General features: G+C 40.0%; 1 protein-coding gene and 1 pseudogene across 4 annotated transcripts in view; one reads left to right on the forward strand and one right to left on the reverse strand.

The window, feature by feature from the left end:
* Positions 1–899: 899 nt before the first annotated feature.
* Positions 900–27709, forward strand: part of HPRT1 (hypoxanthine phosphoribosyltransferase 1) — a 34953-nt gene continuing 8143 nt past the window's right edge. The window contains exons 1-4 of one of the 4 annotated variants that reach the window (XM_027054237.2): positions 900–1141; positions 11993–12099; positions 13988–14171; positions 24610–24675. In XM_027054237.2, the coding sequence (XP_026910038.1) occupies positions 1115–1141; positions 11993–12099; positions 13988–14171; positions 24610–24675 (384 nt within the window). In that variant the 5' untranslated portion in view covers positions 900–1114. Of the gene's footprint in view, positions 1142–1268; positions 1296–1327; positions 2624–11992; positions 12101–13987; positions 14172–24609; positions 24676–27709 lie in introns of those variants that run through there. The other 3 variants (XM_027054235.2, XM_027054236.1, XR_008289861.1) reach the window with 3 other exon arrangements.
* Positions 16471–17506, reverse strand: LOC106981550 (40S ribosomal protein S3a-like; annotated as a pseudogene).

The raw sequence follows: 27709 nt of genomic DNA on the forward strand, positions 1-27709 counted from the left end.
GTACCATGCTAGGTACTTTACATAAATTGTGTTTACAATTCTCATAACCCTTCATAGCAAGAATTATTATTCTCAGTTTTTAGATGAAGAGACTGAGGCTCTGAGAAATTCAATGACTTGACCAGTTTCACAAATCTCTTACCATCACGTATCTCTCGGCAGCCTTAACAGGGGCCACCAAGTGTGTGCCAGGCACTATGGTGGGTTCTGGAGTCGTACGAACGCTAGGAATGAACAACTGTTGTTTGCTTACCTGACCTATTTGAGAGTAGGGTAAGATTCCTGTCCCCAGTTCCATACAGGGACTTGTGGAGGCAAAAATAAAGATCAGTAATGGTGACAGTTCCCATTTACTGATTATGCAACGTCCTAGGTACTGTACCACACACACACACACACACACACACACACACACACACACACGGATACCATGTCTAATTCTGACAACGATCCTGTTAATACCCTCATTTAACTGAGACGAAAAGAGAGGCTCAGTCAGTCTGATTTGCACAAGGTCACAGAGCAGTTAGGCGTCCCCCGTCCGATTTGCACCCTGACCTGCTGACTCTAGGGCTCTTGGTCTCAACTCTCACACCCAGTTAAAGATGTTTGGTAGAATTAGTAAAACGGAATCCGCAATGCAGTCCAGAGTCTTGGGAAGGGGGCGCCGGGGAACAGAAGCACGTGGTGACGGCAAGCCGAAAAGCCGGCGCCCAGTTTAGGGGCACTAGGAAGAAACCGGGCGGAGGCAGGTGTGGGGAGCCAGGAGCCCTCAGGCTGGGAGACCCAGGGAAAGCTGGACGGAGGCTGCGCACCAGGAGCCTCCGCTCCTTCCGGAGGAAAATTCCCACCTCCGGCGCGTGGAAACCCGCAGGCGCCGGCAGAGGCGCCCGGGCGGTCTGTGGGCGGAGCCTCGGGGGCGGGCGGGGCCGGTTTTGCCTTCGCTCCGGCGGCGGCGGCGGCGGCGGCGGCGGCCTAGAGTGCACGAGCGAGCGGCTCTTTCCGCTCTCCCGCGCGTCGCCGCCTTCTGCGGAGCCTCCGCCTCCTCCTCTGTGGCGCCTCCGGCTTCCTCCTCCTCCGGCTGCCCTCAGCGCGCGCGCCCTTCGGCTCCGTTATGGCGACCCGCAGCCCCAGCGTCGTGGTGAGCGGCTCGGCCCGCGGCACCTGAGCCTCGCGGCCCGCAGTGCGGGCGCCGGCCAGTGTGGCCCGGGGAAGCCCGGAGGGGCGGGGGGCGACCGCCGCGTCCCGGCTCGGGCTTTACGTCACACGGGGTGGCGTGGGGGATGCGTGGCGAGGTGCGGGGTGGGTGCCTCGGGACAGCCCGGGGGAGGGGGGCTGCGTGTGGCAGGGGAGGGTGGGGATGGCGCTTTGGCGGACTCGTGCGGCCGGGGAGGGCCCGCGGGCCAGTTCGGGAAGGATCCGGCGCGCCGCGGGTGGGGGCTTTGTCCGGAGAGGCCCTTCTCTAAACTGGGGGTATGCCGCTGAGGTCCTCGGGGCCCCTGTAATAGAGGGCGCAGGCACGGGAGCGGCCACGTGGGAGGGCATGCGGGGACTGGTACTTGCACCTAGTTCCGCAAATGCCATAATGACCGTGCGAATGCGCATTGCCTGCTTGAACCCTCACAGCAGCCTCGGTAGCGGTAACCATGCCCGCGTTTTTACACACGAGGAAAATAGTGACACGGTATTAGGTAATTTTCTCTCCGCCCAGAGGGAGCTAGGCCTCGAATTCAGGTGTGCCTCGATCCGGATCCTACGTTCTTTGATGCTGCGGGGACAAAAAGTGCGAATCTGGTCCTTACCTTCAAGGACATTCGTACCATCACCAGCCTCTGTATCCTGTCTCCAACCTCATTGGTTCTTTTCGTTTCTGGAACAAGCCAAGCTGCACCCCCCCCCCCCCCCCGCCTTTCCGATCATGCTTGCTAAAACGGCCAACACCCCTCCCAATAGTTACATGCCTCAGTCTGCATCATCGTCATCATTATATTTTAGCAGTTACCTGATTACCTGTTGATTGTCTCTCCCACTAAAACAGAAGCTTTATAAGGCCAGGAATCGCCACCATAACCACAGCATATAGGACAGTGCCTGGCATGTAAGAAATTCTCAATAATGGTTTGTTGAGTGAATAATTAACCACTTGAGCCCCCCAAAAGGAAGGATTCTATTGATATTGGGAACGATGGCTTAAGGTAAAGGGCAGAGTTCTTCGTGGAGTCTGGCCTGGAATCCTGCTTGCTTGGGCTGTTTACTAGCTGTGTGGCCTTGGGTAACTTACTTCCCTTTTCTGGGCTTAAGTGTCCCTAATGTATAACTGAGGTACTAGCTACCTCTGGGTGTTACTGAAATATTGTAAGACTGTCTGCTTAAACAACCTTTCCGTGGTCCTTGACTGGGAATAGTAATAATAGCTATCATCGTGTTTACCTACATAGTCCTGTTTACTCCTTGAAACAACTCTGTAACAGTAGCATGATTATTACCATTTTACAGAGCAGGAATCTTTGGAGCCTCAGAGAAGTTAAGTAATTTTACTTCTTGCCATACCCACGTCACATAGTTGCAAAGAGAAACTCCGACTCAAGCCTAGGTCTCTCTCAAGAGTCCATGCCCTTAAGTGGTATGCTTATTGTATACTATTGTAGGTACTCAAAAAATGGTGGGGGCTTTTGTGTTTACTCAGTTGCTGAGGAAGTTAGATGTTTTTAGCTTTGGGGTGTGATGCCTGCCCCAGCATACAGTGAATTATTATTGCTAGAACTAGCTATTGTTAGTTTCATTTGAACGTTAAGATCTTCGTTGTGTTTTTGGTTTGCAAAGTACTGTTCTTTTTTTATTTCCTTGCCAAAAATTGCACGTTAGTAATAACAGGCACTCGTATAGTGTTTAGTATGTTCTGGTTTCTGTTCTAAGCTCTTTACATATATTAACTGATTTGATATTTTTAAATTTAAAAATAAATTTATGTGGCTCAGAGAGGTTAAGTAACTTATCCAAGATCACCCAGCAATGCTAGGATTTGAATCTGACTTATCTGGACCCAGAGTCTGCTCTTAACCTCCATTTTTTAATGTTTATTTTTGAGAGAGAGAGCAGGGGAGGGGCAGAGAGAGGGGGAGACAGAATCCGAAGCAGGCTTCGTGCTGCCTGTGCAAAGCCCGACATGGGGCTCAAACCCAGGAACCATCAGATCATGACCTGAGCCAAAGCCAGACGCTCAACTGACTGAGCCACCCAGGTGCCTTTTAACATCTCCATTTTAGAAAAATGTTTTATTATTTATTTTTGAGAGAGAGCGGGGGGAAGGGCAGAGAGAGAGGGAGAGAGGATCCCCAGCAGGTTCCACACTGACAGCACCGAGCCCAGTATGGGGCTCGAACTCACCAACCATGAGATCATAACCCAAGCCAAAACCAAGAATCAGATGCTTAACTGTCTGGGCCACCCAGGTGCCCCCACATATTTTAAGATTTTTTTTATTTTTGAGAGAGAGCGTGAGTGGGGGAGGAGCAGAGAAAGAGGGTCGAAAGCAGGCTCTGCACTGACAGCAGCGAGCCCGACATGGGGCTCCATCCCACGAACCATGAGATCGTGACCTGAGCCAAAGTTGGACACTCAACCAAGTGAGCCACTCACGTGTCCCATTTCCCCAACTGTTTTTGGGTTGGGCTCTTCCCAGAGCCATCCAGAACCTTCTTTGTGATCTTCTTTAGCCATTTTATGTCCGGTTCTTGTTATGGACTGAACATTTGTATCTCCAGTAATAGCCAACAGATAAATATGTTGAAGCCCCAGCTGCCCACTGTGTGGTATTTGGAGATGGGGCCCTTTGTGGAGTAATTAGGATTACTAATAAGGTCATGAGATTGGGGTCCTGGTCTTTTAAGAAAAGACACCAAAGAGCTCCCTTCCCCACCCTCCACTGTGCACATAGCTAGGAGAAAGCAGTTGCCTACAAACCTAGAGAGGAGGCCTCGGAATAAAACCTGTTTTGCTGGCATCTTGATCTTGGACTTCCCAGCTTCCAGAACTGCAAGAGATAAATTATTGTTGTTTAAGCCACCCAGCTGGTGGGATTTTGCTAGGGCAGCTCCAGCAGACTAGTACAGTTGTTTTAGAAGGTGTCGGTAATCACCACATGCTTAGACATGCCACACCAAGTCACCAATAAAACAGATGTGGTTTACATTCATTTCGAAGTGTGACTTACATTCATAATCAACTACTTCCTGGTTGATTTAGAAAACTGTGCTAATTCAGTATTAGAGACATGCCAGTGTACTTGACTCTGTTTACAACCAGGCAACAGACTACTTGAAGCTCGGTAGGCTGTAGGGGGAGTCATTGGTGCTGGGTTCCAGGTTTATCTTTAGTGCGTATATAACCGCTGTTGATAATCACAAATTTGTGGGCTGGTCAAATTAGATTCATGTACAAATGACAAGCTTTATTGTGCTGTATAGTTGTATGTATGTCTTTTCTACTAGATTATGTATAAGCTCTTTGAAGGCTCTCAGTTTAAAATCATCTTTGTATGCTCCCTACAAAATTTACTGCACAGTGCCTTACCAAAGTGAATGCTAAATGCATTTTTATGTAATTTAATATATTGCAATCCTTTCCTGTCAAAGCAGCCACTGGATTGTTAGCTAATCCAAATCAGATGAGGTTAATATCAGATATTAATATCAAATCAGACAAATAAGGGCTAATAAGATTAAAGGCCACCGAGTATATTTCTATCTAGCTCTTGTGGAGATTGGAGTTATTGGACCCATTTAATATGAAGTTTTGGTGTTTTGGATGATTAAGAACAAGTTCCTGGGGGCACCTGGATGGCTTAGTCAGTTGAGTGTCTGTCTGACTTGATTTTGGCTCAAGTCGTGATCTCAGGGTCGTGGGATTGAGCCCCCCCATCGAGCTCCACACTGAGTGTGGAGCCTGCTTCAGATTCTCTCTCTCTCTCTCTCTCTCTCTCTCTCTGTTTCTCTCTCTGTCTCTTTCTTTCTTTCTCTCTTTCCCTTTGCCCCTTTCCTTCCCTCTAAAATAAGTAAAATGAAAAAAAAAAAAAGACCACGTTCGTGTTCATTGAATTATATCTCATTTCTTATCATTGGTCCAGGTGCACGTGAGGCTTCTGAGAGTTTGAGTACTCTCTAAATTCCCAGCATGCATCACCTATATCTTTTTCATAGCGGTTTAACACTGCCTTATGGTTATTCATATGCATGTCATGTCTTCTATACTGTAAGCTCTTTGAGGGTAGGTATGTCAAATTTATCTAATCCTGTCTAGTATGTACAACACAGTAGGTTCTCAATAAATAGTTGAGTATTAGTAATAATACAGGTTCTGGATAAGGTCCTCACCATTTTAAAATTAGTATTCTAATATTTGGTCATTATATATGGATTTGAAAGACTTGGACTTTTCATTACATGTAAAAATTGGGAAAAGTTGATGTTGGTGCCTTGTCATCATTTAAATAAATTGCTCCGTATTTAACTTTATATTTGAAATATCTATAAGTAGACATAATAGTATAACAGACCATCATATACCCATTGCCCAGTTCTGACAACAAACTATCTACCTATGGCCAATCATATATTTCTTAAATTAGGACCTGCATCAATAGACCCCTTTTATTTATAGTTAATTTTAATAGAGTTGTGAATTCATGCCTAAAGTCCCTCAAGTGATACAAGTTTTAAGATTTTTTTTTTTGTTTCTGCCTTTTGGAAAGGGTTATATTTTAACATGTTTTTTATGCTTGAAAGCACAAATCAACCCTTTTTAAAAATGGTACTGTTTTTTTTTAAATTTTAATTCCAGTACAATTAGTGTAGTGTGATATTAGTTTCAGGTGTATAATATAGTCATTCAACAGTTCTGTACATTACTCAGTACTCATCACAGTAAGTGTACTCTTAATCCCCATCACCTGTTTAACCCATCTCCCTCCTACCCGCCTCCCCTCTGGTAACCATCTGCTTGTTCTCTATAGTTAAGAGTCCCTTTCTTGGTTTGTCTTTTTTTCTCCCTTATTCGTTGTTTTTCTTAAATTCCACATATGAGTGAAATCATATGATATTTGTCTTTCTCTGACTGACTTATTTTACTTAGCATTATACTCTCTAGCTCCATCCGTGTTGTTGCAAATGGCAAGATTTCATTCTTTTTTTATGGCTGAATAATAGTCTGTTTATGTATGTGTGTGTATGTATATATATATATATATACATACACACAGCATCTTTACACATCTGTGTGTCTGCATATATATATATATATGTGTGTGTATGTGTATATATATATATATACTTTATGCATTCATCAATCGATGGGCACTTGGGCTGCTTCCATCATTTGGCTATTGTAAATAATACTGTAGTAAACATAGGGGTGCATGTATCCCTTTGAATTAGTGTTTTGTTTTGTTGTTTGGTAAATACCCAGTAGTGTGATTCCTAGATCGTAGGGTAGTTCTATTTTTAACTTTCTGAGGTATCTGCATACTGTTTTCTACAGTGGCTGCATGAGTTTGCATTCCCACCAACAGTACAAGAGGGTTCCCCTTCCTCCATATCCTAGCCATCACCTGTTGTTTCTTGTGTTATTGATGTTAGCCATTCTGACAGGTGTGAGGTGATATCTTACTGTAATTTTGATTTGCATTTCCCTGATGATGAGTAATGTTGAGCATCTTTTCAAATGTGTCTGTTGACCATCTGTATGTCTTCTTTGGAGAAATGTCTGTTCATGTCTTCTCATTTTTTAGAAGTTTCTGTATTTTGAGAGAGAGCACAAGTAGGGGAGGGGCAGAGAGAGAATCCCAAGCAGGCTCTGCACTGACAGTGTAGAGCCTGATGCAAGGCTCGAACTCACAAACTGTGAGATCATGACCTGAGCTGAAGTTGGATACTTAACCAACTGAGCCACCCAGGGGCCCCTTCTGCTCATTTTTTTAATTGGATTATTTGTCTTTTGGGTGTTATGTCAGTTCTTTATATATTTTGGATAGTGACCCTTTTTTGGATATGTCATTTGCAAATATCTTCTCCCATTCAGTAGACTGTCTTCTGGTTTTATTGATTGTCTCCTTTGCTGAACAGAAGCTTTTTATTTTGATAAACTTGAATAGTTTATCTTTATTTCCCTTGCCTCAAGGAGACCTATCTAGAAAGAAGTTGCTACCGCTGATGTCAGAAAAATTACTGCCTGTGCTCTCTTCTAGGATTTTTATGGTTTCAGGTCCCACATTTAGGTCTTTAATCCAATTTGAGTTTATTTTTGTGTATGGTGTAGGAAAGTAGTCCAGTTTCATTCTTTTGCATGTGGCTCTCCAGTTTTCCTAACACCATTTTTTGAAGAGACTTTTTCCCATTGCATATTGTTTCCTGCTTTGTTGAAGATTAATTGACCATACAATCGTGGGTTTGTTTCTGGGCTTTCTATCCTGTTCTATTGATCTAGGTGTCTATTTTTGTGCCAGTATCATACTATTTTGATTACTACAACTTTGTAGTGTAACTTGAAATCTGGAATTATAATACTTCCAAGCTTTGCTTTTCTTTTTCAAGATTTTTTTTTTTTTGGCTATTCAGGGTCTTTTGTGGTTCCATATGAATTTTAGGATTATTTGCTCTAGTTCTGTGAAAAATGCTGTTGGTATTTTGATAGAGATTGCATTAAACGTGTAGGTTGCTTTGGGTAGTATGGACATTTTAACAATATCTGTTCTTCCAATCCATGAGCATGGAATATCTTTCCATTTGTTCATGTTGTCTTCAGTTTCTTTCATCAGTGTTTTATGGTTTTCAGAGTACAGATCTTTTCACCTCCTTGGTTAGGTTTATTCCTAGGTGTTTTATTATTTTTGGTGCAGTTGTAAATGGGATTGCTTTCTTAGTGTCTCTTTCTGTTACTTCATCATTAGTGTATAAAAATGCAATGGATTTCTCTACATTGATTTTGTATCCTGCGACCTTACTGAAGTTCTAGTTGTTTTTCCAGTAGAGTCTTTAGGGTTTTCTACATATAGTATCATGTCATCTCCAAATAGTGTAAGTTTTACTTCTTCCTTACCAATTTGAATCCTTTTATTCCATTTTTCTTGTCTGATTGCTGTGGCTAGGACTTCCAGTACTGTGTTGAATAAAAGTGGTGAGAGTGGACATCCTTGTCTTTTTCCTGACCTTAGGGGAAAAGCTCTCAGTTTTTCACCATGAGTATGATTTTAGCTGTGGGTTTTTTTTTTTTTTAATGTTTATTTATTTTTGAGAAAGAGAGCGAGCACGCACGAGCATGAGCAGGGGAGGGGCAGAGAGAGAGGGAGACACAGAATCTGAATCAGGCTCCAGGCTCTGAGCTGTCAGCACAGAGTCCGACACGGGAGTCGAACTCAGAAACGGTGAGATCATGACCTGAGCTGAAGTCAGATGCTTAACCAACTGAGCCACCAAGGTGCCCCAGCTGTGGGTTTTTCATATATGGTATTTATTATGTTGATGTATGTTCCCTCTAAAACTACTTTGTTGACAGTTTTATCAAGAATGGATGTTGTACTTTGTCATATGCTTTTTCTGCATCTATTGAAATGATCATATGGTTTTTATCCTTTTTCTTACTAATGTGATGTATTACATTGATTGATTTGCAAATATTGAACCACCCTTGCATCCCAGAAATCAGTCCCACTTGATCGTGGTGAATGATTTTTTTAATGTATTGTTGGATTTGGTTTGCTAATATTTCGTTGAGGATTTTTCCATCTGTGTTCATCAGAGATATTGGCCTGTAGTTCTCTTTTTTTGTAGTGTCTTTATCTGGTTTTGGTATCAGGGTAATGCAGACCTCATGGAAGCAATTCGGGTTTTCTTTCCTCTTCTGTTTTTTGGAATAGTTTGAGAAAAATGGGTATTAATTCTTCTTTACGTGTTTGATAGAATTTACCTGTGAAGGCGTCTGGTCCTGAACTTCTGTTTGTTGGGAGTTTTTTGATTAGTGATTCAATTTCATTGCTGGTAATTGGTCTCTTCAAATTTTCTATTTCCTGATTCAGTTTTAGGAGGTTATATGTTGCTAGAAATTTATCCACTTCTTCTAGGATGTCCAGTTTGTTGGCATGTAATTTTTTGTAATATTCTCATATAATCACAAATCAACCCTTTGACATTAAATGTGATTTATAAATCTAATAGTATTGATTGAAAATAGAAACTTTTGAATTAGAAATTAATTTGGTATTTTGACAGAGGTAGAATTCCTATTTTGGTGTGCATCCCAGCTGTTCTGTCTATATTAGACTGCATGTCTAGGATGAACTCTGGGCAGAATTCACATTGGCTTTGATTGAAACAAATCAGACTCATGAAGTTCTTAGGCTGCCTGCAAAACCTATAGCCAGGCACTGAGCCATTTTCACAGAAGCTATAGGCTTTATAAATGTTGCGTGTTTCAAAGAGTCCCGGGTGGGTCCTGGTTTATGCTTGTGCGGAGCAGTGAGTAAGTTGGTAGAAGTGGTGAGTAACCTTCAGGGAAGCCAGTTTGGTTTTCTGGATCTTCTTAGTGTTAAAGCAGTATGAAGTGGTACATTTTCATTCTTGTCAGGTAATAGCAGATATATTCTGAGCCAGACTTGAATGTTTATCCTCTCATCTCGTAGGATCTAGCAAGGTCTGTCTTTTCCCAAAACTTGAACTGAGTTTCAGTTTATAAAATTTAGAAAAGTAATATTTGCTTGTTAGAAAGTATTTTAGAAATGTTCCTATAGGGGACACAAATGTCCCATTTCCATTCGTTTTGTAGTGAAAGTGTTCTGAAATACACATGATGTGAATGTTTAGCAGACACATTAGTACTTTATGCCAGATCTTAAGATCTGGCATCATCTTTTTTCCCCAAAAATATAATTTTTCTTGCTGTGTATGAAAGTAATATGTGTTGGTTTAAAAACAAGTTAGTACTGACTTCCTACCACCCTCAAACTGGCTGCCGAGCGAGTGCCTGGGCACTACATGCCACAGGGCCGTGCCCGTGTTCATGTCCTGGTCCACCTACCTGAATCACTGCCAGCTTCCTGGCCATGTGCATAGGTGGAAATGGTGTGAAGGTAACATCAGCTGGATAAAACAATACCTAAAATTCCACCCAAGTCTGGAGAACTCAAAACTGACCTTTTGGGACAGAAAAAGTAACACAAACCTCAGATTTTTCAGAATATAATTATGAATTCTGTGAATAATATTATAAATCTTAAGTATGTATTTTTAAAATTTATTGAAAGCCTAGCTACCTGTCCTTAAGCATCTAACATAGTGCTGACGGAAAGGTGTTCAATAGATGTTTGCTGATACTTTGAGATTTAATTATGGTTTGACCAGTATTTCTTGAAAACTGCCAAAGCTCTTATCATCATCTTCTTGAATGTGATTTGGAAGATATTTAGTCTTGAATATCATGTGAAGTAGAGTATTATAACTGGTTTATTTCTTTGAATTTTAAATATAATGATGAGTAGGAATTATAAATCACCTATGATAAAAAAAAAAGTGAAATTGACAATGAAAATAAAGGCCAGGTCAATATTAAAGTGTGCAACTCAGCGAGTTCCCCCTTCTTGTAGTTGACCACTGTTTGGTATATTCCTTCATGCCCACCCTTTCTTCCTTCTTCCACTCCTTCCTCTCCTCCTTTGTTCCCTCTCCCTTCCCCTCCTCACTTCTTTTTTATTTTTTGGGATTACAATTTTTGTTTGTAGATTTTACTTTCATACATCTTTCAGAATTCCTGTACTTTTTAGATGTGTGTAAAAAAAACACATAATGCCACAAATAATTTAAAAGAAAGACTACTGAATTTTTTTAAAAAGCAGTATATACTCAATGAAGGAAATTTGCAATATATAGTATAAAGAACTAAGTAAAATCACTATAACTCTCTTCCCCGAGATAATAGCTGTTATGATTTTATTATATTTTTTCTGTATAGGTACATGTATAATATTTATAAAACTATAATCATAGTACATTTTACCACCACAGGTACCACATCATCGGTTTTATTCAATAGTTTGTATGCCAGCTATTGGGCATATGAAGACAGCCAAATATGGTTCTACTCAAGCAATCGTGGAGTATCTGCTAGGAAGGCACCTCATGGATTGATTATAACAATCTCAGACTTCTAAGAGTTTGGGTTTTTAAGAAATCACTTAGCTTTCTTGGTGATTTTTTTTCCCCCTACTCTGAGGTGAGAGAGGCTGTTTGTATTTGGGGTAGGAAACAACAGCTTTTGTTCTGTGTGATTTTTTAACTTGTTAGACTACAGTGTATGAAAATTTTTTTCTACAGTGTTACTAAAATCGTTTTTACTAAAATTTCAAACATACTCAAAAGTGGAGAGAATAGTATACTGAATCCCCATATGCTCGTCAGCCGTGTTTAAAATGTTATCAAGATTTTGCTACATTTGTCTTAACTCTTTAAAGTTTTTCGTTTTCTCTTTGTGGAGCTAAAGGAAATTTCATACATGTCATTTTACTGATACAATCTTAACTATTCATCTCTAAAGCATACAGTTCATTTCTTATATAACTATAATTCATTGTCATACCTACAAAGTTACAGAAAATTCTTGATGTCTCATACCTAAATTTCTCTTTTTTTTTTATTTTTATTTAAAAAAATTTTTTTACATTTATTTATTTTTGAGAAACAGAGTGAGACAAAGCATGAGCGGGGGAGGGGCAGAGAGAAGGAGACACAGAATCCGGATGCAGGCTCCAGCCTCTGAGTATGTGGTCAGCACAGAGCCTGATGCGTGGCTTGAACCCACGAACTGTGAGATCATGACCTGAGCCGAAGTCAGACACCCAACCGACTGAGCCACCCAGGCGCCCCTAAATTTCTCTCATAGGCTAAGGTTTTTTAACATCTAAATTCAGTCGTGTAATGCTGTCACTGAAACAGTCATATTTCTTTTTCAGATTAGTGATGATGAACCAGGTTATGACCTAGATTTATTTTGTATACCTCATCATTACGCTGAGGATTTGGAAAAGGTGTTTATTCCTCATGGACTAATTATGGACAGGTTAGTAAGATCTTAAATTGAAGTTTTTGGTTTTTTTCTTAATTTTTTTCTTAATTTCTATTTCTGTTTTTTCTTAATTTTCAGGTGTCAGCAACTGTTTTAAGGCATTGATGTTTGAACATAAACTAGGCCAGCTTGTTGAATAATAGAGGTTTTCTGTTTTAGAGCCCTCTTTACAAAAAACTTGGGGGGAGAGCTAATTACCCAGTGTAAGTCATGGTATACTGGGAATCTGTAGGGAGTAGAATAAAGTAAACATTGAAGGGACATTGGAGGAATGAACTCTAGTAACAGTCTTTGATTGCTCAGCCTTGAACAGGATAATGGGCTGGGGCTAAATCACAGGAGGGGAAGGTAATGTTTTGACTATTATACATGTCTAGCTTGAAAAGTTCCCCTTAAATGAATTGCAGTGAGAGACCTTACTTGGTATTTAAATGCTTGCCTTGTGTGGCTATTTTGTTTTTGACTTTAAGGTTATAGTATCAATATATAGCTGTTGTAAAATATTCTAAGGATTGAGGCTTTAAATGAGTAGAGTTCTTCTTCTCAGCCTCCTGCATAGTCCTTCGTACACACTGGCTATTCACATATGCTGTATGCAAATATATGTACAGTAACTCTTGAACAATGTGGGGGTTAGGGATGCCACCATCTGCGCAGTCAAAATCTGTGTATCACTTCTGACTCCCCTTAAAATTTAACTATTAATAGCCTACTGTTGACCAGAAGTCTCACTGATAACATATAGTTGATGAACACATATTTTGTATATGTGTTATATACTGTATTCTTACAATAAAGTAAGCTGGAGAAAATATGTCATTAATAAAATCATAAGGAAGAGAAAATATATTTATAGTATGATATTTATAACAAAATCCATGTATAAGTGGACTTGTGTGTGCAGTTCAAACCTGTGTTGTCCAAGAGCCAACTGCATATATTTTGACACATAGGCATGTACTATCCTATAGGTCTGAAGTGTATTGGAGATGTTTTCATATTAGTATATTTAGAGCTTTCTCCTATATTTTGAAGGTGGTACTGTCATACAGGTCTGAAATTTATCGGGCACTGTTTCATACTAGTATGGTTAGAGCTATCCTATATTTTGAAGGTTGCATAACATTCCATTTTCTGACTGTACCATAATTGATTTAAGCAGTCCTTTATTGACGGACATGCAAGACATCACCATTATTTTACAGACCATACTAGAAGGGAACATCCTCTTATACACATTTGGTCACTTGCTTCAGCTTTATCCATGGGGAAAATCTGGGTCAAGGGGAAGGTATTTATTGAATGCTTCTGATACCGCCAGATTATGCTCCAAAACGTTTTAATTTATACTCACAGTGGTATACGACAGTGCTCTTTTTCGCAGTCTCTTACAATATTGCCTATTATCAGGGAAATCTCATTTAATCAGAATTTGCCATTCTGATAGGTGACAATGGTATTTTAAATTGCATTTTAAATATTTTTTTTAATGTTTATTTATTTATTTTGAGAGAGAGAGCAAGTGGGGGAGAAGCAGAGACTGAGGGAGAGAGAATCCCAAGCAGGCTCTGCGATGTCAGCTCAGAACCTGATGTAGGGGTCGAACCCATGAACCGTGAGATCATGACCTGAGCTGAGACCAAGAGTTGGACACTTAATCGGCTGAGCCACGCAGGCGCCCCTTAAATATTTATGATAGATGTTACAGTATAACTGTATTTTGAAGTTTATCTTTACTTTATGAAGCAAGGGTATACTTCATGGGGGACAAAGGATGTGTTTGGTGCAAGTTTAATGCCTAAAGGGGATGTTTGTTATAAAGCTAAATATATTTCTATTATATCGTAAATTAATTTCTATTAAATTCCTGATACTTCTCTAGGACCGAGCGTCTTGCCCGAGACGTGTTGAAGGAGATGGGTGGCCATCACATTGTAGCCCTCTGTGTGCTCAAGGGGGGCTATAAATTCTTTGCTGACCTGCTGGATTATATCAAAGCACTGAACAGAAATAGTGATGGATCCATTCCTATGACTGTAGATTTCATCAGACTGAAGAGCTACTGTGTAAGTATATTTAATATATGCTTATAAAAACCTCGGTAACTGTACGTTTTTGTGTGTGTGTTTGAAAGTCTACAAACCATACTTACATGTTCATTGCACTTGGTTACAGTGACATTTTCTAATCTATTCACTACTACTTTGTATACAAGTGAATATTGTCTTTTTCAAACTAGTCACCTTAGACTAGTCACTTTTCTTAAAGGATTTTTGATCTGGTTTTGTTTTTCTGGTTTTTTAAAGACCACTTTTGGGAGTTGCTGTTGGGACCTGGAGTTATATTTTTGACTATACTTAGTGTTGGCAGATCTCTTCTCTTCTCTAGAGCTAGATTGGTTTTCCGGGGAGTTGAAAGTCAGTTTGCAGCTGATAAATAAGGTGGGCCAACAGTTGTTTCCTAGAAAGCACATGTGGAGTGAAAGCACCGGCCCACTGAAGAAACCACTTTGGATTCAGTTACTCTGCCGGTGTCACGGGATCTCAAATGTCTGAGAATATTGACACAATAACCATTATTGACACTGTCAGATGAGCCAGAGTCCGTGTGATCTTTACATGTGAATTTCATCCTCCATAATTTCTTTGAGCATGTGAATGTGTGATTTTTATTAGTTCATAGTGTTTGTGTCTGGTTGCCTGTGGGCGCTGTAGTTCCTGTGGGTTACTATTTTCCTTACAAGTGGGGTTTCTCCTAGCTTCTTCAAAGATTAGAATAAATGTCTGGTCTTTGTTGTTTCATGAATCTGTATTGTGCATCTTTGTAGAAACTAGCCTTATGTTTATATTTTCATTGAGAATAAGGCTGCTTACATTTAACTTTCAACCTTCATTCTCCCAGTTGATCATCTATTTGACCCAAGTTTTTTGACCTTTTCCACATTTTCATCAGTCCTGTGGGTGATTGGAGAACGATTTAAGACATTTTCCCTATCCCCCGAAAACCCTTTGTGCTCATACACCATGACATTCCTTCACAACTACAAGCTCCTTTTAATTTGTCAAAGTCTTGCATGAATTAAAGAATTGCTTAAATGAAGAGTTTGGATCTTCACTCAACAGAAGTTAGTTACAGTTAGTTAGCTGGTTTACACTAAGATTGGAATCTAGTCAGTGTAATTGCTGGCAGTAGCTACCCAGCCTTTAATTGATTGTTGCACAGAATGCTTTTTCTTTGAAAACTTGAGAAAAAAAATGAGGGGAACTTAATATTTTCTTCTTTAAAGTATTTTATAGTTATAAGAACAGTATAAAGCCATGGAAATACTTTGACAGTTTAATTCCATTTTCTCCTTTCAGGTTTTTTTTCCTATTAGTTTTAAATCTTAGAGGATTATTAAGCTTAAGCCCTGAGGTGATAAAAAGAATGAGATCTTAGGGGCACCTGGGTGGCTCAGTCGGTTAAGCGTCCAACTCTTATTTGGGCTCAGGTCATGACCACATGGTTCATGGGAGATGCAGCGCCTCATTGAGCTCTGTGCTGAAGTGCAGAGCCTGACTGGGGTGTTCTCTCTCTCTCTCTCTCTCTCTCTCTGCCTCTCTCTTTCTCTCTCTGCCCCTCCCCTGCTTACATGCACACTCTCTCGCTCTCAAAATAAATAAACATTTAAAAAATCACATATTAAAAAAAAGAATGAAGTCTTAAGCATAAGCAAAGCAAGTTTTTAGGTTAGTTTTTACATAGAGAAAAATCATATCTGTTCTATGTGAAATTCTGTGTAAATTTACTACTAAACAACAAAAAATTAAACCCATATACTTACTGTTGATTTGAAGTAACATTTCTGCCCTATTTAATAATTCATCAGCTTGTCATGGAAGATCTTCACACGTACATATTAAAAATCATGCAGCTTAACTTGATAAAACCCTGAGATGGAAATTTAGAATTGTTGCAGTGTCAGTAACATTGATGTTAGTGTAGTTTTACATGCTGATCTTGACCAATTTGAAACAGTGAATTAAACCTTAACTGATCTGTACTAATCCTAAAGTAATGCTCCATGAACTGTTAAATGTTTCTGGAATATGTAAAGAGCAGTAACAGTAACAGCACACTGCATCTAGTTTTCCTCCAAAATAAAAATTGCCTTTTTTTGATTAAAGAATACATGTTTATTACAAAAAGCATACAATTACAGGAAGTAAAGAAATGAAGAAATGAAGTTACCCTGACTTCCACTACCACTTTTATTTCTAATGTGTTATTTTTTATTTAAAATTTTTTAAAAATGTTCATTTATTTTGAGAGAGCGAGAGAGTGCATGCAAGCGGGGAGGGGGCAGAGAGAGAGGGAGACAGAGAATCCTAAGCAGGCTCCCCACTGACAGCACAGAGCCCGATGCAGGGCTTGAACCCGTGAACTGTGAGATCATGACCTGAGCCGAAATCAAGAGTGGGATACTTAACTGACTGAGCTACCCAGGTGCCCCTATTTCTCACATTTAAAAGAATTTTCTCTCTGAGTATACATGCGTACATATCCGAGTTTACACGTAGTCTTTTTTTTTAAACATCACAAACAATAAGATCTTTTGTCACCATCAGATGTCTTAATTTTAAAAATTCTTGGATTGGCGACTCATATCCATCAGCTCGTTCAACTTTAGCACCAGCCTCATCCCCAGTAGCTTTTCCAGAAGCTTAACCATGAAGCTCCATGAGCTTTCCCGATTCAAACTTAGGCTTCTGCAGCATTTTCACTTTTCTAATGAAGACATCCTGGGATGGATAAATAGACCGACAGGCCTTTTCTGTGTGTTTTCCAGTGCTGTCTGGAATCAATTTGTTGACGACTTCTTTCAAGTCACTTGTCTGCACCTGTCGGGTCATGATCTCCACCATCTTTTTCTGAATTGGGTGGACCTGTTGGTGCTGAGCGTGAGAGGTCTTCTGAATCTGATTGTTGCATTTGTTAGTAAAACCAACACAAAATAGATGAGGCCAGTAACCATTGCTAGTCTTGGCGTCAACATGAGATTCAGTCCTGGTCTGCCATTTTTTGACCATGGAGCACATTTTGTCATGGGTAAGATCTGTGCCGTGGAAATTAGGCAGTTTTTGCCCTGGAAATCTTCAGTAATTAGCTTGCATTTTCTAAATGCAACTTCATCATTCTGCAGATCAGCAAGGGTCACTTCAAAAATACAACCCTTGAGGTCATCATATGCGATTTTGGTTCCTTGAGTTCTTGTGACTAGCGTTTTTCCAATATTTGTTATATTGAACATAGCTGGTGCTTTCATATCATACCAGTCTTTCCTAGAAAATGGATCAACAACTTTCTTCTTGGCTCCGTTTTTGCCGACTTTTGTAAGGCACTTGTTCTTGCCAGCCACCATGGCACTGCTCAGGGAGCCAAAAGGGCATAGTTTACATACTCTTAGAGTAGCTAGGTAGGATTTTATTTGCTTAGTGCCTCGATGGGAAATTGCCTGGGGATTCCAAATACCATATTTCATTAAATGTAAGGTGTCACTGATGTTAACGTACCCCTGTTTTTTGTACTGCTACAAAAGAAGACACTGTCAGTTATATTGTAAGTTGCCATCAGTTGTAATACATCAATTTCAAGGGTATTAAAATGTGAGTGTGCAGCTTAGAACAATGAAATGTAGTACTGTATATTCAAAGACCTTTTCTATCCTTAAGGCTTTGTGATAATTCAGAAGAATGGAATAATTGATAAATATGCAAATGTGTTTTCTTTCTTATAAGTTTAATTTCATAGTAATTTTTTAAATAATTTTTTTCATCATAAAAAGATGAAGCCTCTGGGTGGCTCAGTCGGTTAAGTGTCCGACTTCGGCTCAGGTCATGATCTCGTGGTTCACGGGTTAGAGCCCCGCGTCGGGCTCTGTGCTGACAGCTCGGAGCCTGGAGCCTGCTTCCGATTCTGTGTCTCCCTGTCTCTCTGACCCTCCCCCCATTCATGCTCTGTCTCTCTCTGTCTCAAAAATAAATAAACGTTAAAAAAAATTAAAAAAAAAAGATGAAGCCTCGGGGAAAAATTGTTAGGTAAATTTTTTGTGGTAATATTGTGTGGGTCTTAAACAAAGGGAAAATTAACCTGATTTATCGTGTCCAGACAAAGTGGCTTACGTTAAAATGAAATTGTTCTTACGATTTGAAATCTTGGAGAAAATTTTTTGGGTTCTGAATTATTATCTCCATGTACATTTGAGAACAGGGAGGTGCAGGGGGATAAAATGACTTGCCCAAGATCATACAGGTTTTTTGAATTGAACCCGCACCTTTAATTGTGCAGAACCGAATCTCGTTTGGGAAAACTTGTAACTGACTTGAATTCTCTGATATGGCTTCCTTTTATTTCTTCATTTTCTACCAGTTAGAAGTTTTGTATGCAAACAAGTTATCTCGCCAGTTGTGAGATTTCTTTTCCTCAGTTGCAGTCAAGGTGTGTAAAGCTATAACTTTCAGTCTTGATCTTGGAAGTCGCTTGGTTAGTAGCTTGATTAAGCTGTTTTATGTATCAAAGATGCAAATTACCTTGTAATTTGTAAGAGGGTGGCTATTTGAACTTGTTAACGAAAAATGTGGAAAATATTGGAGTAATTTCTTAAAGTGCCTCTTATGAGAAGAGGTCAGTAGCTTTCAGTCTGACCTTTTCCTTTATTTAGTCGATTGCTTTCAGGTCTGCTTTTTTTTTTTCTTTTTTTAATCTTTTGGCTTTTTAAAAAATCTTCTATAAATCTAATATCTATCTGTCTATAAAGCAAGTGGAGCGATTTCTATTTCCTGCTTATTCATTTAAGACCATAGACATGTATGGGGGAAAGAAGTTGTTCAGCAGGAATTGGCAGGAAAGGGGATGTGTACTATCTGTGGTATAAGCATCTACCAGAACTGTATCAAAAGTATACTCTGTAGCCATTTCCTGTGGGTTTTCACTTGGATGTAGGCTGAGGTATTATATAAACACCTTGTTTCTTAGAACATAAAGGTAGTGTTCAAGTTTGGCCCTGCTAACCCACAAATTTTATATTCAAAAAATGAAGGAAGATAATTCACTCAGCAAACATATTGCCCATCTGTTGTATACAAGGCCATGCAAAGTGGTTCTGTTGAACATGTTTATTTGATCAGATCCTTGCTCCAAACCAGACCTGGAATGAAAAGCATTAAGATTGGGTGCAATAACTACTCAAGGTTGTAGAAACTGTATTTGAAAACGCTAGATTTTTAAAAAAATTTAAATGTTTATTTACTTGAGAGAGACAAAGCATGAGTGGGGGAGGGGCAGAGAGAGAGAGAGACAGACAGACAGACAGACAGAATCTGAAACAGGCTCCAGGCTCTGAGCTGTCAGCACAGAGCCCAAAGCGGGGCTTGAACCCACAAACCGTGAGATCATGACCTGAGCTGAAGACGGAGACTAAACCAACTGAGCTACCCAGGTGCCCCGAAAACACTAGATATTAAATGTCAGCACTAACTCTTCAATTTCTTCAGTATTACGTTGTGCAAATGGTATCTTTGGTTTGATTAGAGCAGTGCTGAGCAATAGAACTTTCTGTGATGATGGAAGTGTTCTATATCTGTGCTGTCAAATACAGAGCCACTCTGTTGAGCACTTGAATTAGGTCTTCTGCAACAGAAGAACTGAATTTTTAATTTTATGTAATTTTAAGAACAGTTGACCCTTGAACAATACAGGGGTTAGGGTGCTAACCCCCTGCACAGTCGAAAATTCTTGTATCACTTTTGACTCCCCCAAAACTTAACTACTAACAGCCTGCTATTGCCCAGAAGCCTCACTGCTAACATAAACAGCTGATTGATTAACACATATTTTGTATGTTTTTTGTATTATATTCTGTATTCTCACAGTAAACTTGAGAAAAGAAAATGTTACTAAGGAAACCACAAAGGAGAGAAAATACACTTCTAGTTCTGCACTGTACTGATCAAAAATATGCATGTATAAATGGGCCTGCACAGTTCAAACCTGTGTTGTTCCAGGGTCACCTGTAATTGCCACGTGCTCAGTGGCTACTGTCTCGGATGGTGCAGGAATAGATGCTCCAGGAGCCCTGCTTCATTAGCATCATTAAAAACATTTGTTTTACTATTTTTTATTTTTAAACATTTATTTGTTTTGAGAGAGAGTGAGAGCATGAGTAGGGGAGGGGCAGAGAGCATCCCAAGCAGGCTCTCCTCTGTCAGTGCTGAGCCCAATGAGGGGCTCAATCTCATGAACCAGGAGCTGAGATTAAGAGTCAGACGCTTAACTGACTGAGCCACCAAGGTGCCCCTATTTTCTTTTGCCTTTTAAGTAAGTTCTGGGCCCAACATGGGGCTTGAACTCACGACCCCAAAATCAAGAGCCCCAAGCTCCACCGACTGATTCAGCCGGGCGTCCTTCACTATTAGCATCATTTTTTAAATTGATAATAATAACTTTTTTTTAAAGGAACGTATTTTTTCAAAAAACTCATAAAACACGGGTAAATCAATTACTCTCTGGGTGTATATCCTTCCAGACCTACTTTTTCTGTATATATTTTTCAAAAATTGGGTATCTGCCGTTTTTCATCTGAGGTGTGGTCTACTTCTAAAGGTATATGATTCTAATATTGTCACTGCTGTTGATATTTGATCACGGTACAGGAAAGTGGGGAAAGACAGAGGATGCTTGTGGTTAGGATGTGCGGAGCGCCTGCCTGAGTGTGGTGCACCGGGGCCGAGCTGGACGTAGAGGGAGTGACTTTCCCGGCAACTGCACTCGAGGGCTCTGAAAGAACTGTCTGGAGTTCGCTGCAACGAGCAATCCCCGTGGTGCTAAGCCCAGACGTCCTACCTCAGTACGACTCCTAGTCTTGCCCTCTTGGGAGCTCAACTCTGGGGGTTGGCCTCTCTGCGTCCTCTTCTTACGGTCTCCTGTTTGTCTGTTTGTTCCAAGCCGTTCTTTTGCAGCCCGTTCGTTGTGTGTTCTCGCACAGCCTTCTCTCCTGCTTTCCTGTACCGGGCTGCGGTTCTTGTTGCCGCCTAGAGGCTGCAAAATCCCTAGCCATGTACAGCTAAGAATAAACAAAGTTCCTTCCTAACTCCTTTCTCATTTTTCTCACCTAGACTCATGAAAGGTAATTGTACATGTGAAATTGCTATAACACTGTATGTTAATTATACCTGAATAAAAAAAAAGCAAAAATCATAACTGCCAGTCTTAACACTTAAAAAAAAAAGGTAGACACAGTTGCTAAGGGTAGGTATCTGTAGACCCAGAGAGTTTCTTTGGGAATGTTATGTAGTCGACGATGACACTCTCGGTTGAGGACAGATTGGGCTGTCTGGCTGGGACGAATGAGGGGATGGCGTGATTGAGAAGAGGGAAGAGCAACTCGTGAGGGGGACTCTCCCCTCCCCCATGCCAGCCCCATCATCTCGTTAAAGATGAGGCATGCGAGAGTCAACTCAGTAATGTAACAAAGCAGGGATACAGGGGGAAACTTGTTGCACCAGGAGAGGAGGGGAGGCAGGTTCCTCTGGCAGGACACTTGATCCATGGATGCCATTTCTGTGCGATTGGGGCATTTGACGCCTGTATCCTAGCACACTGGGCTGGAATATTTTTCTTAAACGCATCTTCTTTAGTAGCCTCCATTGGAAAGGTGGCTTTTCACGTGAAAAGGAGATTTAAACTAAATTATCCTCTTGAGGGGTGCCTGGGTGGCTCAGTCGGTTAAGTATCTGACTTCGGCTCAGGTCATGAGTTCGAGCCCCACGTCGGGCTCTGTGCTGTCAGTTCAGAGCCTGGAGCCTGCATTGGATTCTGTGTCTCCCTCTCTCTCTGCCCCTCCCCCACTTAAGCTCTGTCTCTCAAAAAATGAATAAACGTTAAAAAAAAAAAGTCTCTTGAGGCAAACAGGAATACGGAGGTTTGTTTGGATGCTAGTGGAGCAAGTGTCCTACATGCTTAGAGTTCTCTTTTCTCTTAGTGCGTCACCATAGTCTTTGAATCATGGGTTTTTTTCCCCTTGACTCCATACTTTTCAGTTCTCCTTTCTCTGTTTAAAAAAAAAAAAAAAAAAAAAAAAGGCGGGGGGGGGGGGGGAATGGCATTTGGAATTGCACTGTAATACCAAACTTGTACAGAAGATGTCACTGTCTACTTTGCTGTACCATGTAAATCATTTACTATGATTCATTCATAGAAAGCTTCAGGTTTTGTACAGTCTTTCTTTTTTTTTCTCTTTTTTTTTTTGCTATTAATCATTTCTCTCTGTTTGAAATTCTAGCTTTTAAGTTAGTTGAATAAAAGGTGTCTATTATTTCCTTGAAAAGTAATATGCTTGAATTTTTTCATATCAGAAGTCATACTTAGATCTTTTTAGTTTGCAACACTGAATAGTTTTGGCCCAGTTGTGTTTTTTTTAAAATGATGCTCCATATAAAATGGACATGTGTAAAGAAGCATATGATGAAAATGGAAGTATATAAAGGTAAAAAGCCTTGTTATCCCCTTTCTCACTACTGAGACGTAACTGATGTTATAAACTTGTTTAAAATGCTGAACAAAAGTGGTTTCATAGGCAACACATTGCTCTACTACTTGGCGTTTTTAATTCCCATTGTTCATGTCAGCATGTATAGATTTTCAGATTCTTTTTAATAGTGGCACAGTATTACCTTTTGCAGATGAATTTAATTTAAATAGGTCCCTGTTAATAGACATGTTGGTTGTCTCCAGTTTTTCTTTTTTATAAATAGTTGATACAGTGAACCTCCTTTATATGTATCTTTGCATAGTTGTGTTTTTATAGCATCAGTAGGATTGCTGGGGCAAATGGCACACATGCTTATGATTTCATTTTATTTTATTTTTTATTTATTTTTAAGTTTTATTTATTGAGAGAGAGAGAGCGAGAGAGAGAGAGAGAAAGCGAGCAAGCAGGGGAGGGGCAGAGAGAGAGGGGGGGAGAGAGAGAATCCCAAGCAGGCTCTGTACTGTCAGCACAGAACCCGACTGGGCCTTGAACACACAAACTGTGGGATCATGATCTGAGCTGAAGTCAGACGCTTAACTAACTGAGCCACCCAGGAGCCCCACATGCTTACAATTTAATAGGTATTGCTATGTCATTTTGAAAAAGGCTTGTACCAGTTTATACTCTCACTGGGAGTGCTTGTTCCCCCTCACTTTTGTCAACATATATCATCAGGCTTAAATTTTGCCAGTGTGAATGGATGAATGGTAGAACCACGTCGTTTTAATGTTTGTCTCTCAGCTCAATATCATTTTATATGTTACGGCCTTCTCTTCTGTGAATTGCCTATTTGTGTTTGTTCTTCATTTTCTATTGGATTCTTGTTCTTGGAATCCAGCATATAATGGGAATATTTGTTACAGATCTTTTCTTTCAGTTTGGGTTCATGTTATGCCTGGGTTTTTACCCTTTCTAAGAATGTGGAAATATTTCTTCTACGTTTTCTTCCGGTCTGCTTATAGTTTTATTTTTTACATTTAGATTTTAATTCAGCTGGAATTTATTTTTGGGTATGCTGTGAGGTAGGGATCATACTTTATCCCCCCCCCCCCCAAATGGATAACTACTTCATTGAATAATTCATCTTTTCCTTACTGACTTAAAATACCGTCTTTATCATATACTAAATCCTCATATATTTCTGGGTGTGTTTCTGGGCTCTATTCTGTTCCGTGGGCTCTTTGTAACTGTGCTGGTACAGCGTTGTTCTAATTGCTGTAGGTGTGGTATGGTCTGTTCTCTGGTAGGGTAGGCTCAGCTCTTTCGTTCACCTGCTCTTTGGCTCTAGCACAGCCAAATTATGATTATCACCACTAACTACAGTGGATAAGGAGGATTTCCCTTTGAACTCCTGTAAGGGTCTCTGCTGGATTCTGTGACAGAAGAAAACTGGGAGCCTAAGAAGCATGCCTTAAAGGACTACTAATCAGACCTGTTTCTCCAGACTGTGTTGAAGATGACCTGGCTCTTGCCTAGATTGTTGAAGGCAGTATTTTGGGGGTTGAGTGTGATATAGACCAGAATCTACAGCTTGCTTGACTCATGGGAATGGTCCAGGGCCAGAACCAGACATCTGTCATGCTAATAACTTCCTTCATGGTTCAGAAATTACTGTGACTGAATATGGGTGGCTGCTATAATACTGCCCACTTGACAATGTGTGTCTCCTATTTTTTAGGACTCTTAAAAGCATCAAATCAGTAATGGCCAATTAGAACTTTAAAGTTCTTACTAATGTCTAGCTGAGAGCTACCTTGTTCATTTCTTGAAACATAATTCTTAATAATTTGTATCATTTAGAATATCATAATGATATGACATTAGATAGCTAACTTCTTAAATCTTCTAGGTCCCATTTGATAATTTGAAATGTGTGTGTGTGTACGCAAAAGGATATACATATATGTATTTATATCTTTTTTTTTTTTTTTAACTAGAATGACCAGTCAACAGGGGACATAAAAGTAATTGGTGGAGATGATCTCTCAACTTTAACTGGAAAGGTATGTGTCTTGAAGGGGAAGAAAAGAGTTCTCTTGACTTCATGCCAAGAGTCAATTAGTAACACTGTGCTTTATCACTAAGAGGCAGTTTACATGGTTATTTATACACCTAAACAAGGGTTATTTAACTCTTAGAAGCAATCTAAGTTAGCTATCTTTCCCTAGGTCATATGCAAGAGAGGCAGAAGAATCCAACATTAAAGTCCATATTACAAAGTACTTTCTCTGTGGTGATCTAATTTGGAATTGTTCAAAAATACATTTTTGGGCATCTCCTGGGCAGGCGGCTCAGTCAGTTAAGCGTCCAACTCTGGATTTCGGCTCAGGTCATGATCTCATGTTCGTGAGATCGAGCCTCATGCTGGACTTTGCACTGACAGCTCATCATGGAGCCTGCTTGGGATTTTCTCTCTCTGCCCCTCCCCTGCATGCACATTCTCTCTCTCAAAATAAATAAGCTTTATATATATATTGGGGGCGGGGGCGAGAAACAGTCTTCTTTTTAAAAACAGACTCACTCAAGGGCACCTGACTGGCTCAGTTGGTAGAATGGGTGACTGTTGATCTCAAGGTCATGAGTTCAAGCCCCATGTTTGGTATAGAGATTACATAAATAAATAAATAAAGCCTTAAAAAAAGTAAAAAAAAAAATAGATTCACACAGCAAAACATGTAGTAGTTGTGGAAGTGTGGGTTCTAGAGATGGACAGCTTTTTTTTGTTTGTTTTTAAATAAACTCTACACCCAACATGGGGCTCAAGATGAAGAATCCCATGCTCTACCATCTGAGCCAGCCCTAAGATGGGCAGCTTTGATTCAAAGCCTGGTTCGGTACTTCCTCTGTGTGACCCTCGGCAGATTATCTCATCCCTCTGCCCTCCCGTATGTAAGGTGGGGACAGTAATGGCAGGTACCTCATAGAATTAAGAGCATTAAGTGAAATAGTGCATTAGATCTCTTCCAACAGTTTCTGGTAGTTAGAATACTCAATAAATTCAAACATTCTACTATTTTAAGAAATCTCAAAAAGAGTTCTTTAAAATGCATCAAGATATTTCCAGTGTAGACAGTTGGCCGAAATAATAGAGATATTAAGATATTTGAATATTATTCTTGTGATATATTGAAATGATTTTTGAGTAACCAGTGATAAATCATGGAATGTTACAGTTTTTTTCAGCTGCTAGTTATTTTTTTATTTCTAAACACTGCCAAATATAAAGGCATAATCTCATAAAAGTATCACAACCATCCCATGAGGTAAATACTGTTACCCCTATTTTACAGATCAGGAAACTAAGACTCAGCAAATTTGAAACACTTGTCCAGAGTCACACTGCCGCTAAGTGGCAGAACTTGACTTTAAATGCAGGTCTGTCTGGCCCCACAGCTCTTTTCTTCCTCTGGCTTTTAGGTTTTAATGGTTACAGCTTGCTTGACTATCTGTTAGGAAACTTTAGCATGCAATACTGGTGTCAAATCCCCTTGCCCCATGTCAGTGTCATGCCAAACTAATCTTGTCTTCCTCAGCATCTTTTGAAAACTTCAAAAGAGAAATTATAATCTGTTGACTTTTTCCCCTTCCTGCCCATCTTATATACCACTGCCAAACCTATTCTTCCCTTCCAGCGTGCTTTGCCCATATTTAGAAGTCATTTGAAGTCCTTACTCCTATAATCAGTTTTTAGTGCTGGAAGGGGCCTAGCCTTCAAAGCGTCCTGGGATTCCATTTGACCTTGCCTTTCCCGCCTAATGGCTCTATCCTATTATGTGGCTTTGTGATCTTTAAAGGTCTCTTTCTAAGATAAATTTCTTTTCACGATCATCACAGTAGAACACATTTATTGTGGGGAAAAAAAACAAGACACGTTAAGTTGGGTGAAGCTATTTCATGGTGGTGAGATTGTTTAGACTTTCTATTTCAGTTCTTTTTGGGACACTGTGTGTGTGCAGATACATAGGTATATAAATGTTCTTCCTCTTTTTCTCCAGTTAGTGCTTGAGAATATGGGCTTTGGACCCTGAAAACACTTCTTTAGATCTTTACCACTTCACTAGTTTTATGACTTTAGGCAAATTATTTGACCTCTGAGTCTCATTCTTTTCATTTATGAAGTAAGGATGTAGCTATTTGGCATAAAATGAGCTCTCCATAATGGTAGAAATTCTCATTATTTTTAAATATTTTTAAAATTAAGTTTCTTTATTTGTTTTGAGAGAGAGAGCGAGTGAGCTGGTGCACATGGAGGGGAGGGGCAGAGAAAGAGAGGATCCTAAGCAGGCTCCTTGCTATCCGTGCAGAGCCCGAGCCTGGCTCGAACTCACAAGCCGTGAGATCATGACCTGGGCTGAAACCGAGTCAGACGCTTAACCGACTGAGCCACCCAGGCGCCCCTCGTTGTTTATTTTTAAAACAGTATTGAGATCGTACTCTAGATACTACGATTTTGTATCGGGTCAATATTTACTCTCTTTGGATTTTGATTGATTTGTACAAACTGTATCATAATACCAGAAGTCAGTGGTTATGATTTAATCAAGGTTGTGCAGCTAGAATTAGAGCCAAGACTAGAATACAGTTTCTGTCTCATAATTCAGTTCTGTTTTCAAACTGTAACTCCATCCCATGGTGTAAATTGCTTGCTGCAGCAATGAGCCACAGTTAGGATGGGAGGATGTTGTCCTTCAGATGTGCTAGCACAGAGCCACATGGTAGGTGGTGAGACAGTTATTGGTCCAATAATCGCTTATATTTGCTTTTAGTAGTGATTGAGATTGCGGTATCTTTTGAAAAGAGCCAAATTAGTTGTGATATGAGGAAAGGGGTAAGTGATATACAGACTGTGGTAACAGTGTTACTTACGTACATTACAAAATACACACAAAATTACAGGTTAAACAGGGTAAGGTTAAAAAAAGTTCTAATATTTCTTTCTTGCAACCCTGTGGATCTCGTGTGCCCTACCTTGATAACCACTGACTTAGAAGAATATATAGAACATTAAAATTCCGATGCAGTAGGTATGTGACCAAG

Source organism: Acinonyx jubatus, chromosome X (assembly GCF_027475565.1).
Source record: "Acinonyx jubatus isolate Ajub_Pintada_27869175 chromosome X, VMU_Ajub_asm_v1.0, whole genome shotgun sequence".
NCBI lineage: Eukaryota > Metazoa > Chordata > Mammalia > Carnivora > Felidae > Acinonyx > Acinonyx jubatus.